The 13,248-nt window shown below is 47.4% G+C and overlaps 1 protein-coding gene across 3 annotated transcripts in view; it reads right to left on the bottom strand.

The window, feature by feature from the left end:
• The window catches only part of LOC142584827 (potassium voltage-gated channel subfamily KQT member 1-like), a 528,313-nt gene that overhangs the window by 110,003 nt on the left and 405,062 nt on the right, over positions 1-13,248 (bottom strand). For all 3 annotated transcript variants that reach the window (XM_075695111.1, XM_075695109.1, XM_075695110.1), the window contains exon 3: positions 2,498-2,624. In XM_075695111.1, coding sequence (XP_075551226.1) covers positions 2,498-2,624 — 127 coding nt within the window. The remainder of the gene's footprint in view (positions 1-2,497; positions 2,625-13,248) is intronic.

Here is a 13,248-nt window from a genome sequence, read left to right as displayed (position 1 = left end):
CGTTCGACCCTGTTGTATGTCAAACTGTCGCAGTATAGGTACTGGGATGTACCATCGTGCTTGAACATTAGCTATCCCTTGCACCAAATACACTGTTCATTTAGAACCGGTAGTCAGCGTTCCATCAAAACCTTGCCTGCGTGTTGCAGTGCAACAAATCAAATGTATTTGTAATATTCAACAGCCTCCTACACTTTCGGTTTCTGGGAGAGATGCCGATGCACGACCGCGCCACGCTCAGTGCTGAAACTTCATTACACCCGTCTCTTTCTGTATTCGAGTGGTATGCCAGTGCTGTCAGATAAGCGTTGCCTCGTTGGCATCGTCCGTGCTTCAGTTTGTCTGTGCTGATCACCACTTATAGTTTCACATCCCATATATACGACTGAACGTAAAAAGAAAAGCTTGTTTCGGACCATCCTGCGTTGACTCGCTTCAACCCCTTCGTACGCCGAGAGTTTTCACGTTGCGAGGAAATAATCGATACTCAAAGTTTCATCTTACATTTATTGCCCTGACCTACTCGCAGCACTACGTCATCAGTGGGACAGCAAGGCAAGCGGAAGAGCACATACCGGGAGATGTTGCAGTGCAAAAGTGGAGCTTGCGTGCGCGCACTCTTCACCGTACATATATCTCTGCTATTTGATAGCATCTCTTTTCTATCGTGTAACTAGAGGTCGTTACAGAGTTTGAAAATTCGCGTTTACCTAGTCAAAAGTCGATTTTACTGCAGCCGCTCCGTTCAACGTGTCGGCATAACCTGCGTACTTCACGCCGAAATGTCATGCTATTTGGCTATGCAGTAGGCTAACCTTTCCACGTATATGTGAAGAAACTTTCTCTGCCTCTGTATTTCCATCCAATGCATTCTTTAATCAAAAGCACAAGATAATTACCTCATCAAATGGAAACGAGTTAACTGCGATCCAAAACGCCAGCCTGTCTTTTCACAGCCATGCTAACAGCGGGAAAGAACAGTAGAAAGTGCGACAGAAACACACTGCTAAGAACACTGCAGTGCTCTGAAGACTTCTCATTCGGAAGAAAATAGGCGCTTAATCTTAGGGTAATACGATCGTGAGATTTAATCGAAAATGCGAAGCGAGGTTTCGACCGCTGCGTGTCTGTGTGTGTAAGAGAGAGACAGAAGGGGGAGGGTGAAAAGGAGGGCCGTAGCCTCACTTCAAGAGCTGGCCTCTGCAGAAGAAGAGTCTAAAGTGGATCATCAAACCTTTTTCTTCCTATACTATCGCGTGCTAACCGTGACGAAGTTGTGATCCTACGCTGAGTCCATTTAGCTTCGTTTACGGCCCGCATTAAGAAGGTGGCACTCGTTTGATGGCCTCAGGGCCTTGGGTGCTTAATTTACGATCACACAACGGAGCTACTCAATCAGCGAGCGAGTTGTACTGCATAGCCAGGCCGCTGTCGTCAAGCGCGCGCGACTTTCCTGCGAAAAAATATATTTACCCGTTGCTCCCGCATTCAGCCACCCTTCGAAAAGCAACGAACAAACCGTAACTAGAGCACACCTATAATTTGAGGTAAACCTTTTAAACATAGAAACTTGTGCGTCCGCTAGCTTTAGATACTAATGAATACCACGTTCAACGTTATACCCTTCATTAATTGAACCATTACTTTTTCTACGATTATGTTTCCTATGACCCGATGCTCTTGCAGTCACAGAACATTATGCGAGTCATCTTCCTCCTTGGTGAAGTTAGACACATTGTTCACTGAACTGAGTCACTAGGCACGTATATCCTTGCGGTATAAAATATTTATTTCTTATGTTTGCCTTCTTGCCTCACCGGTGCTAAATGTCCAGAAATGAGGGGGGAAAACATACTTTGCTTCCATGCAGCAGCATCCGGTTCCAATAAACGAGTGAATTTATTTATTCCGGATGAGAAGCAGAGTAGCTACGACGCGACATTCGGAAGGTTTAGGAGTGGGAACTTTTTTGTAAGTTTCTCATGCATTTAACCCTAATTTCTATGGTGTTTATATACCACACTTGAGTACGCTCACTCTGATTAGGAACAAGCTGAGTGCCCTGGAAGTATACACGCGACATTCTAACGCTGGTTCCACTCGTGCCCTCAACGTGGCGCAAGATGAAATTTTCAATTGGGTCCAATCATTTTCATTGTTTTTCTTGTTGCAAGTAAGCAAGATTTTATCTATGAGAGGGGACACGAAAACTGCGTGAAATATTGTTTAATAGAGTTCAGTAATAGCTTACATCATCGCAGACGTAGTGTTATCTCACTCTTCAATTTGGCACTGTGCAAAATTTATTTTATAGCCTTTAGGGTAAAGGTGTTTGCCACGGGGTAAACCAACACCTTTTACGGGTTCTAATTTAGCGTGCGCACGAATACCCTCGAGTGTGAAGTTCACCATAATCTCACAAGCGGTTATACTCTCTCTACCCCGCCTCCCAAGGTGTCGCGAGCACCCCCTTCATTTCCAGTATGGCGATGCTCACCTATCACACAGAAGGGGCTTCGGAGGAAGCGTAGCCTCCCCATCCACCCTTGGTACCTGGACCGGCAGCCTGCCGACCATAGCCGGCAGAAAAACTCGATGCTGAACCAGATGACCATCACGATCTCCTGCACAAATAAAGGGAACGGGGTGTTTAGCAGACACGCATGAACACACGGCTTGAAAAGACCGCATCCGAGATTTGGTGGCATGTTAAGGGGCACAAAGGCAGCGAATGGCGCCTGACTGAAGCGTGTGTTTAGATCTTCTATCCTTAGGATCCTTGATTTATTAACTATGTAGCAAGCAGAGCGATTGAACTTGCAAGGTCCGCGTCCCAGATATTTTCATGAGCGGATACATTGCATATGCCGTTTATTGTTGATGTGCGTAAACATTCGTTGTATCTTTGACCTCTTCTTTTTTGGCAGTGTAATGCCGCAGTCACATGCTAGCTTTCGAAGACCGTTAAACCAAATGCTATTGAAGTGCGCGTACCTAATCCGCTCGGCTGTGTCAACTCGCAGGAGGGAGCCAATGCGGCTCGTGAATTTAAATGATCCCTAATTTTAAAGTTCATCGAAATACAGCGCGTGGCTGCCGTTTAAAACGTCACATGGCACCATCTCCTGTATTCACGTGTATTCGCCTAGACTCAAAACTGTACTTACGACTTCACTGAGCGGAGCCGGACGCCGTCTCTCGACGAAACAAGGCATTGCTATTCGATGAAATTATGGTTATTCCTATACGAGGAGAATTTGCTTGTGCTGTGCACCTTTCCTAGTTTCACCAGTAAGCGGTCCAGATAACGAAGAGATGCTTGATTATTGACGAAAGGAAATGCAGCGACGAAATGGAGCCGTTGTTGGTGCATCTATGCGTAACGTTGCAATATAAATAGACAGTTTTGATTACACGTACGTGGAGGCTTTGCGTACGTAGGGCTTCAACGTGTAAGCAGTGCGCATGCGTAGAACGTAGCGGCCGCGCGTCGATCTCACGGACGGACGTGAGATTCAATTCTTTGCGTGCGTTTCTCGTGCACGCAGGCAGCTTCGCGCGCTAGCTTCGCGAGACCACGAACAAGGCTGTGCGCGCGCAGACAGCTCGCCTCGAGACACGACGACAGGATTGAATTGGATGCCGCAGTGTTCATGTTTCCCGATAGATGGAGCTACGTGGTACCTCTCGGCGCGTGTAGCGTACGTGTAGCTAAAGGCGTTTCAGATGGCGTGCACGTAAGGTACGTAGGCTTTTCACGTTTGCCTACGTGAAGTCTCTACGTACGTGTAACAAAAACTGCCTAATATAATGGCTCTAATTAATAGAAAATAGAGATGGGCAATATCACACACAGACATAAGTGCTACGAAACATGATTAGCTTAGGCAAGGCTATCACTCGCTGCCCTGTTTCAAAGGGGAGCCCTTCATAACTAATCAATCGTCATCATTGCGAAAGAGTATAATGTGAAGAGTGGAACATGTTTTAGAATAAGGGATAAAACAGATTTCGAAAAGCGAAGCCGTTGTTTCCACGTGGATATTGAACCGTAACTTCAGTTTCAAATTCGCATTTACCAATAGAGAGCTTCAGAAAAGCTACCGCCTTAAAGAGTAATCTTCAAACATCCGCAGTAAGGCACCCATCGCACTACTGTGGAGGAACCAAGCCATCAAATCAGTGTAACAGCACAGTGGCGATATCATTTTTTTCCCTCTTCTCTTTCAAAGTCATCATGCAGAGATGGAAAACATGCATGGTCCGCGAATATTTCCATCTCGGTAATAGGGGTTGCATTCAGCAAATGACTAATGTAGCGACTTCAACTAGCGGCAATACTTACATGCACGCAAGGGCACATCCATTAGCCCCATTCGTCTCAGTAACCGTATGCCAAGACAAAAGAATATCCCGTTCCATCCACTCCACGCCACCCACTATATTCATGAAAGTCAGTAAAGCATACTTCCAATACAAGCATATAACAGGCTAGTTACGTGCAAGGTGTAAAGTCGCGCATTGGCCGCGCATTAGCGTGAGATTACGTTTATTTTCTTTCATTAACAAAACCGAGCCGGAATATAGCTTGTAAGTACATTGTTTGCAGTTGCTGCGGAGGAGCACATTTTTTTACCGATATGCGCTCTTTTGTTCCTCCGAATCATCTGATACCGTGCAAGCACGGTGAATATGGTCTACAACGTACACCTGGTGACAAAAGTTTACTGACCACGGGATCTCCGAAAACGTTCAATTCCCGAGCGGCCTATAGCTATTACCCAGTAAAACGGTATACGACAATGTCGCCCGAAAGGCAAATACCAGGCTGCGCTGTGACGTTGCGGAGATATTCGGCTTTTTTTCATATCTTGTGCGCCACATTATTTCGTCGCCGGCTATACAAGCCTGCAAAATGCGGTACATGATGTGCGGATTCCCCTGTGGTTTTTTTTGTATTATTTCAATTTTCCGTCGTTAAGTGTGCCTTGCGTACGCTATTTCAAAAACAACTTGAAGCCTCTCGTCTTCTCCCTTTAAAATTAGGCCTTGTCAAACTGCAAACGCGCATGTTGCGGGGAAACCATTTATTTATTCTTAAGTAATTTCTAATACGTGTTGACGTAGCAAATGGTCATCGAAGCTGAACGTTTAATCGCTTCCTTTGGTAGAACCGCAAAGCTAGTGTAACAAATGCACTACCGAGAGTTGCCAGCGTGTTTTTAACTAAACGCAAGAAATCCAATAGTTTATCAGTAGTTTGGAGGTTGTAAATTATATTCTGCATCCTTGATTTGTAGCTATATATATATATATATATATATATATATATATATATATATATATATATATATATATATATATATATATAGGATATGTTATGAACGAACGTTAAGTAGGACAGAAAGTTTTATGGAAATTTTATTGGCACAATTTATACTTAACCACGCTGAGATTCTCCAGGTGGTGTGAAATTCGATCTGCTAACACATCGCGCACAACAGCGAAACAGATGGGGAATGGCACGAGTGCTGCCTCTGAACTATCACTTGCCGATTTATTGAAATAAAACTGAATGTGCAGCACGAACACAGCATACCCACGTGATATCGCGGAATTAAAATGAAAGATCAGAATGTACAATACTACTCGTACAAGCAAACTTGAAACCTGCACACACACATACCTTTGCTTATCACATGAGTTAGAACTGGCCGCTGGACCTAGTAAACTCTATCTTAACAAAAAAGCGCGCGAAAAAAACGTACATGACAAAGAGAGAAACGACAAACACAGGCGCCCCTGTTTGTTCTTTCTTTCTTTGTCGTTTCTTTCTTTCTCGTCTACGTCTTTTTCGCCCACTTTTTCGTTAAGATGGAACCGCATCGACTCGCCCAGCTCTCAGTTTTGATCAACTGGTAAACTCTAGCTGGAACCAGCGTACAGATTAATGAAAACAAAATCTTCGACTTTGAACTAGCCAGCACAAGCTTGTACTCTTTAGAGTGTGATATTGCGCTTGGGACGTCAGGGGACTAGTGAGGAACAACAAAATTCTATAGGGAATTCAAAGATGGCTGGCTGTTTCTTTTTTGTTGACCTTTTTTTTCGTGAAAAAGGGACTTTTTTATTGCTTTTGTTATTGTCTGTGGCGTGATATATTGTCTGCTCGCCAAATATACGCGTCTGGCTGGACATGAGCACCAATATTATTTTAAGCAAGCAAGTTGCACTAACATGGAGTAACACTCATGCACATGCGCTGCTGCAGTTCTGCCCAAAGTAGGGAGCAAGTCATCACAGGCGAACTAAATATCAGGTTCCAGTTAAGCAGACTTCCTAGTTACGCAGGAAAGACTCCTAAGCTGCCGGCCCAATTATTGCATTTCGGCTATAGACTGGCAATGGTTGCTTGGCAGCTCATCACCAGCTCTCGCTCATCAGACGCCGCATAAGCCGGCAGGTAGGTGTAATGAGCTTCTCGTTCACTGCAGTTGAGGACGCCGTTGAAACCCCCTGCTTATACACTTGTCCCTATTGGAAACGATAAGCATACATTACCACGACGCGAACATAACGCACCTTTGTTGCATGTCGTCCATTATACCTTCGGCAAGTACGGCTGGTGCTAATAGCATGCAGTCTGCCTAAGCCGACATGGACTATACACGGCGATTCACTCGCCTTAATGAGGACCCGCACTGACAGCTTTAGCGACTCATTATACGCACATGGACGCAAGCTATCCCACTACTGGGAAACAAAGTGCGCATCTCATTAACATTCCGCTTGTAGGGTTTAGCAGCACACAACACGTCGCTTTAGCGTCAGACGACCTGGTGGTATAATCACTTCATGCTATACCACGTGCTAGCATGAAAATACCACCGTATTTTTGAAATATGTCACCGTTACTGCTGCGGAGTTAACTTTGCAATCTGCCTTGGTACACTTCAAGTATATAGCATCAAACAATCTGGTACCTTGGTTTCATGCTATACTCTCTATAAACACCAAGGAATATCGTATCGTCATCTGTACTGCGGAAACGGCGACAGATTCCTAAACACGTGCCGGAAGTTCTGCGAAGCACGACCTATATTTATTTAACTGCATCATTATAGGCTTGTACAGGAGGCCTTTTCTTTACTTTTTTGAGTGTCATTACGCTAATACGACGCAAGCAAAGTGACCAATAACATGCTAGAGTGTCTTCCAAGGAATATAGCTAGGGCTTTCCAGCATTTCTATAATATCTATTTCCTTATTTTTCGGTGATAGTGAAAATAAAGAAGTTAATTATGAGAGCATCTTCGCGAACCAAGTTTGCTATGCTAAATGTGGAGAAATAGAACACCAGGTAGGGGGGTACGATGCACAGCTTGTCGTGAGGTTTTGCGCCAGGTGCGGGTGTAGAGTCGCTAATGAAGTGTTCGCTTGTGAAGAAATTCTTCAGGCAAGCAAGTTTAGCGCTCTATTGGGAGATACGCGCTGGATATTATATTGCGAACATATGCATAGCACATGCTTCATGCCTTTCTTAATTTGGAGGGCAGGGGAGGGAACCAGGGCCAGCCATGCCAATAAACAAAGGATAAGCTGTCGCAAACGCGGATTTCATTCGTTGGCAATAGTTGTATATTGTTGTATGCAGCTAAAGCGGCTTGCCGTGCGACCACAACAAAAGGTCTAGGGTGCGCTCGTTGCAAGACGGGCGAGTAGGTTCGGTATGAATTATGTATTCGCGGTTCATCACACGCAAACCCTCCCAAAAAAGCAACGTCCACACTGATTTGAAGGATCATTCAAATTTCTCGGCATAGCTCGTGAACAGTGTACTACATAAATATAAACGTAACATGAGAATAAAGTTGTGTCCTCTGCAGTAGAATAACGTTTAATCAGTAGAGCATACAACAAATCATTCGTCATGAAGTCGTCGTCATACTATCGTCATCACCATGGTCATCGTCTTGCTGGTGTCGTCGTACGTAATTTCGTGTAACACAGACTAAATTGTTCGCCTTACACAAGCGTGTCCGTTCGTTCGCCTTCGCGAAGCCCCCAAAAAATGTCCGATGACCAGCTACCTGCAATGTTCTTCGCATAAGCGCGATCGTCACAGTACTTGGTGTCTGCAAGAGTTCTTTCTATCCAGGGTGCGTGCTATGCGCAACCAACGCTGAAGTTTCGCTTGCCAAGAGCAGCGCCGTATCACACAACCTGGCGAGTAGAGGCAACAGCTTTCAGTAGCACACGCCGCAATTTTCCTTCAGCAAATTCGCCACTCATCTCGAGGCACATGTGTTTGGCTTCTGAGCTGACCGCAGCATCGGCGTGCTAGAACGTAGAAACGCGTGCTCTCGTCACAACGCGCATAACACGGAGAGCACTTGACTGTTCTTAGATACGGGACCTTCTCCCGAGCCTCCCTCGAGTTCACCAGACCACATCCAATCGCGCCACAGCTAATTAAGGAGCGCAGAAGCACGTATACGTAAGCAAGTTGGCGGCCCCCACCTCGTACGCCGCATCTGGAGCTATTCACTGCTTGACTCTTCCAGAAAGTGAAGCGAGAGCCTGGCACTGTTCCAGGTAACGTGGGTCCAAGAGGCAAGACGGGTGTAATGCGCCGTGAAGCCCTGGCAGCAATCCCCCCCCGTCCTCCTTTGTCACGGTAGTTGCAGACCGGGAAGGCAAGACCGCAGGGAGAAGTAAGCACTCGGACAATTGGAGACCAAAGAGGGACCCTCTCCGCCGGGTGTGACACAATCGCACGAGCGCCTGCCATTGGCCGAAAATGACGTCACCTGAGCGGGCTCGTCGATTGGCCGAACGTGACGTGACTTCGAGACACCGAAGGGCTTAAAAGCCAGAGACCGGGAGCAGCAAGAGAGCATTCCTTCATTCATCTATTTCGAGCTTCTTGCCACGTGCCGCAGCGTCCGAGTTGCTGCCGGCCCGTAATGACTTTATGACAGTTAATTTCTTTGTACTCTCACTGCAAATGATGTAAATAAACCACCAGTTTTCATCTCAAAGTCCTCCTCAACTCCTACAACTGGTTGCCAGCGGTGGGATTGCCTCCAAATGCAACACTGTACGCACCGGGCTTATGCGAAGGCTGATGATACAGGTCCCCGTCTGTTGCTGTTCAAAACGACCGGCCATTTTGGTGGGCTTAATACTGGACGGTGTCAGCATATTCCAGTTGGGCACTATTATTAATATTAAATTGTTTTTATTATTGTTCTTGTCGTCGTCGTCGTCTTCGTTGTTCTTGTTGTTGTTTATTGGTATCGCCTTAATATATCGCAAGAAGGCGGTGACAAATAGTCACCTAGCCTGCTTGAATTACTATGGTTACTTAGTTACTCAGGTTACAGTTGTATGATTTACTCAAACTACCACAGCGCCGCCTGGCGAGCGCTTGTTCCCCATGTGCACAGGAGATAATGTAGATGAAAATTTTCTCCATGTTTCAAGGCGCATTCGTGCCACATGTATCAGCACATCTTTTTTAGCTCTGATCAAAAACAGAGATTAGCTTAGTTGGTCGCAATCGATAGCGTCTGTACGTTAGGAAAGGTGTTGCTGCGCGTGCCGATGGGGCCGCACATACGAGGATGAATTAGAAAGTATTTGCCCCTATTCATTATTAGCCAAGATAAAGTACATACAGGTAATCACAAATATACGTAGAATCCACGTGCCTTGCACTATTTTTCCAGATAGTCCCCACACCGGTTCAGAAATTTGTCCCGTCGCAGCACTAAATTTCAGGTGCCACTGGGGTAGAATTCGTCCCACTGACTGTGGAACTATCGTCGAGCTGCTGCATTGGCTTCATCATTGCACGTGAATCGCTGTCCTGTTCGGAAGTTCTGCAGCGGACCAAAAACGTGGGAATCCTTAGGCGCGAGGTCCGGACAGTGTGGTGGTGGTGGTACAGACTCTCCCCATTGTTGTCGTCAGTCAGCGCCGCCCGCGGTCTCCTCGAACGCTCATTGTCTTGCAAGTATTCACGGCCTTTTGCGAACTCGCGGCAGCACCACCTCACACGTCTCAAAGCGAGACACCTTTCCCCATACGTGGGCTGCATTTCCCTGTGGATTTCTGTGGTCGGTCGTCATTTGCTCCAACGAAAATTAATCACACTTTGTTGCCAGAACGCCGTGGACGTGTAAAGCAAAACCACCGTCTTCAACAAATCACAGCAGCGTCGTGCCGCCGACCTACCGGCAGATAAAGCCGGGCCGGTCCAAGGAACGTCAACCACTGGGTATGGATGTGTTGACTTCGCATTTACCGCAGTAGTAGGAATAATCAAAGAAAATAGGGGCAAAAACTTTCTGATTCGCACCTCGTACATTAAGATGTTCTTGAAAAGATAACGAGTTTATATTTAGGGCTTTGTTTCCTTTTCAGTGTACTTCCTTCATTCTTGTTATTTCGTAGTATTGGGACATAAATTTAAGTATATTTAGTCAACTGGGCGGCTGTAGAATTTTTTTTCATTATTACTTTAAACGAAATCCTGTGCAGCCGGACTGGCTGTACATGAAGGGGTCGTTTCCAGGCATACTCACCCCACTGAGTCATCTTGCACTGTTACTCTGGAGTAACGGACACGATTCGATATAAATGATCAGAAATGTTTAACCAGTAGGCCTTAATTCCCTCTATGAAACTATGACCGCTACCGTCCGCGGAGAGAGGCGTGCGCCGGATTGATTGTCCTATAGCCAGCGTTCCCGCATTGACAGATATTGCGCTAGATGTAAGGAAATTATTACCGGTGTTTCAGCAAAAGCCCACTGCTAGGAGAAAGCAGCATTGCTTAGAGGGTCGTCAGTCTTCCTGGGGAGTGGTTTCAGCTCAGGGTACGCTGGTACAGAGGACTACTCTATACGGTACAATGATAGTCCACGCTGGGCTGAAAAGGCATAAGAAAGCTAGGCACAAACTGTTACGTAATCTACTAATATAGTGTATACGAGCGGCGGAACGCACGTCAGCACGCAACGAACGCAGAGGTGCAATCTGTCTTTATTTCGCGCGTCTTGCGCAACGCGGTGCTGGCGCTGCAATCGGGAGCGCACTTAACGCACGCTGCTACAAGGCTCCCCCCGTGGAAGAGAAGGACGTTTTATGAGGTGCGTTTCGCGGCGGTTCAACCGTTTAACTTTCGGGAAGCGGAACCTAAACAGATGAGTTCGGTATGTATGCAGGTTTTACGCGGTCGATCGCTACAACGTCCGTGCGGCCGTTTACTGTCACAGTGAAGGTCTCGTCGGTACGCCCAAGCACATTGAAAGGGCCTTCGTACGGTGCCGTAAGAGATGGCCGGATGTCTTCTCGTCGCACAAAGACGTGACTTGATGAAGCAATGTCTCTGCTTACGAAGACATCGTAGTTGGACGGTTGTCGTTTGGGCGTTGTTCACAGACGTTGACACAGATGCCGAAGCTTCTCGATGTTGTCAGGCGGTGACAGGTCAGGGGAAGGAGCCGGGGCGAAGAATTCACAGGGCAGGCGAAGGGAGGTGCCATACACCATTTCATCTGCAGCGCACCCGATGTGTTCTTTAATCGCCGAGCGAATTCCTAGCATCCCGAGGGGAAGCTCGTCAACCCATGAAGTTCGGGCGTTGCGAGCGATGAGTGCAGCCTTCAACTGTCGGTGCAGTGGTTCGACCATTCCATTTGCGGAGGCGTGGTGTGCCGTTGTGTGGACGTGCCGTACACCGAGGATACGTGTCAGTGTTCTGAATATTTCGGAACTGAAACTGACGGCCACGGTTCGTAATAACAATACTGGGGCAGCCGAAGCGAGAGATGCATCCGGCGACGAAATACGAGGCTACGGAGGCTACGGAGGCTACGTGACATCGTGAAGCGGGAATGCCTCGGGCCAGCGTGTATAGCGATCCACACGAGTATATAACGCTTTCCTCGCGATGACCGGAGTGGACCGACGATTTCAATATGCACGTGGTCAAAGCGACAGCCTGGCGAGCGGAAGGTTTGAAGGGGAGATTTTGTGTGTCGCGTCGTCTTCGCGCGTTGGCACTGCAAGCACTCACGAGCCCAGCGGCGGATGTCTTTTTTGACGCAGGGCCACACAAAACGAGACGTGATGAGGCGTTGAGTGGCGGCAATGCCAGGGTCGCTTGCTTCGTGCAGCTTAGTGAAGATTTGACGACGATATTCGGACGGCAAAAACGGGCGCATGCAGCCAGAAGACACATCACACACAATTGCACCAGAGGAGAAGAGCAGCGGCACATCAGACAATAGGAAGGTTTGAAGGGGAGATTTTGTGTGTCGCGTCGTCTTCGCGCGTTGGCACTGCAAGCACTCACGAGCCCAGCGGCGGATGTCTGCAGATGACTGCGCCCGTCCTTGTCCCTCGCTGTCTTTGTGGTTCGTTTGTTCGCGCAGTTAAACAATGCTCGCTAATAGGAAAGAACTAGAGCTTGCGCGCAAGTTGCGAAGTTCACTGTCACTACGCTGTGCCTCTGCAATTGCCTCGAAGTCCACAGCATCAGATGTTACGACACTTACGCTGGAAAGGGCGTCGGCAGGAGCGTTGATGTACCTTACGTCGTTCATGTACCTTCGATGTACCTTAGCTCGACGTTGAACTGCGACATGAAACTTAGATGCCGAATTTGCCTGGATGTATAAGCACTGTGGTTTCCACGGAAAGCGAATGTCAGTGGCTTATGGTCGGTCAGCACGTGGAATACGCTACCTTCCACTCGATGGCGAAAATGCCGAATTCCTAGGTAGACGGCGACATGTTCACGGTCGAACGTGCTGTAGCGAGTTTCGGCAGGCTTTAGTTTCTGGGGGAAGAAGGCTAGTGGGCACCATGAGTCTTGCTGGAACTGCTGAAGGACGGCACCAACGGCGTTGGAGGAAGCATCGGTGATCAGACGCATTGGTGCGTTGGGTGAGGGATACACGAGCATTGTTGCGTTGGCCGGAGCGTTCTTGGCTTCCTCAAATGCTGCGTCAGCGGCACCTGTCCACTCGAGAGGAGGAGACGCTGGCGTCGGCGTCGAGAGCAGTCGCACCTCGCGTCGGATCCGCCAATTTTCGGCCCTCGTGCCGGTTCTTTTATCCCTATCCGGACAGTTTCTTCACGAGTGGGTGAAACAAGTCGTCAGGACCATTTTGGATACCAATCTTATACCAATACTCGCCCGGGGGGGGGCCCAGGAGAGTTTTGGGAAGCCCTTGA

Source organism: Dermacentor variabilis, chromosome 6, assembly GCF_050947875.1.
Source record: "Dermacentor variabilis isolate Ectoservices chromosome 6, ASM5094787v1, whole genome shotgun sequence".
NCBI classification, from domain to species: Eukaryota; Metazoa; Arthropoda; class Arachnida; order Ixodida; family Ixodidae; genus Dermacentor; species Dermacentor variabilis.
This window is presented reverse-complemented; position numbering and strand designations above follow the sequence as displayed.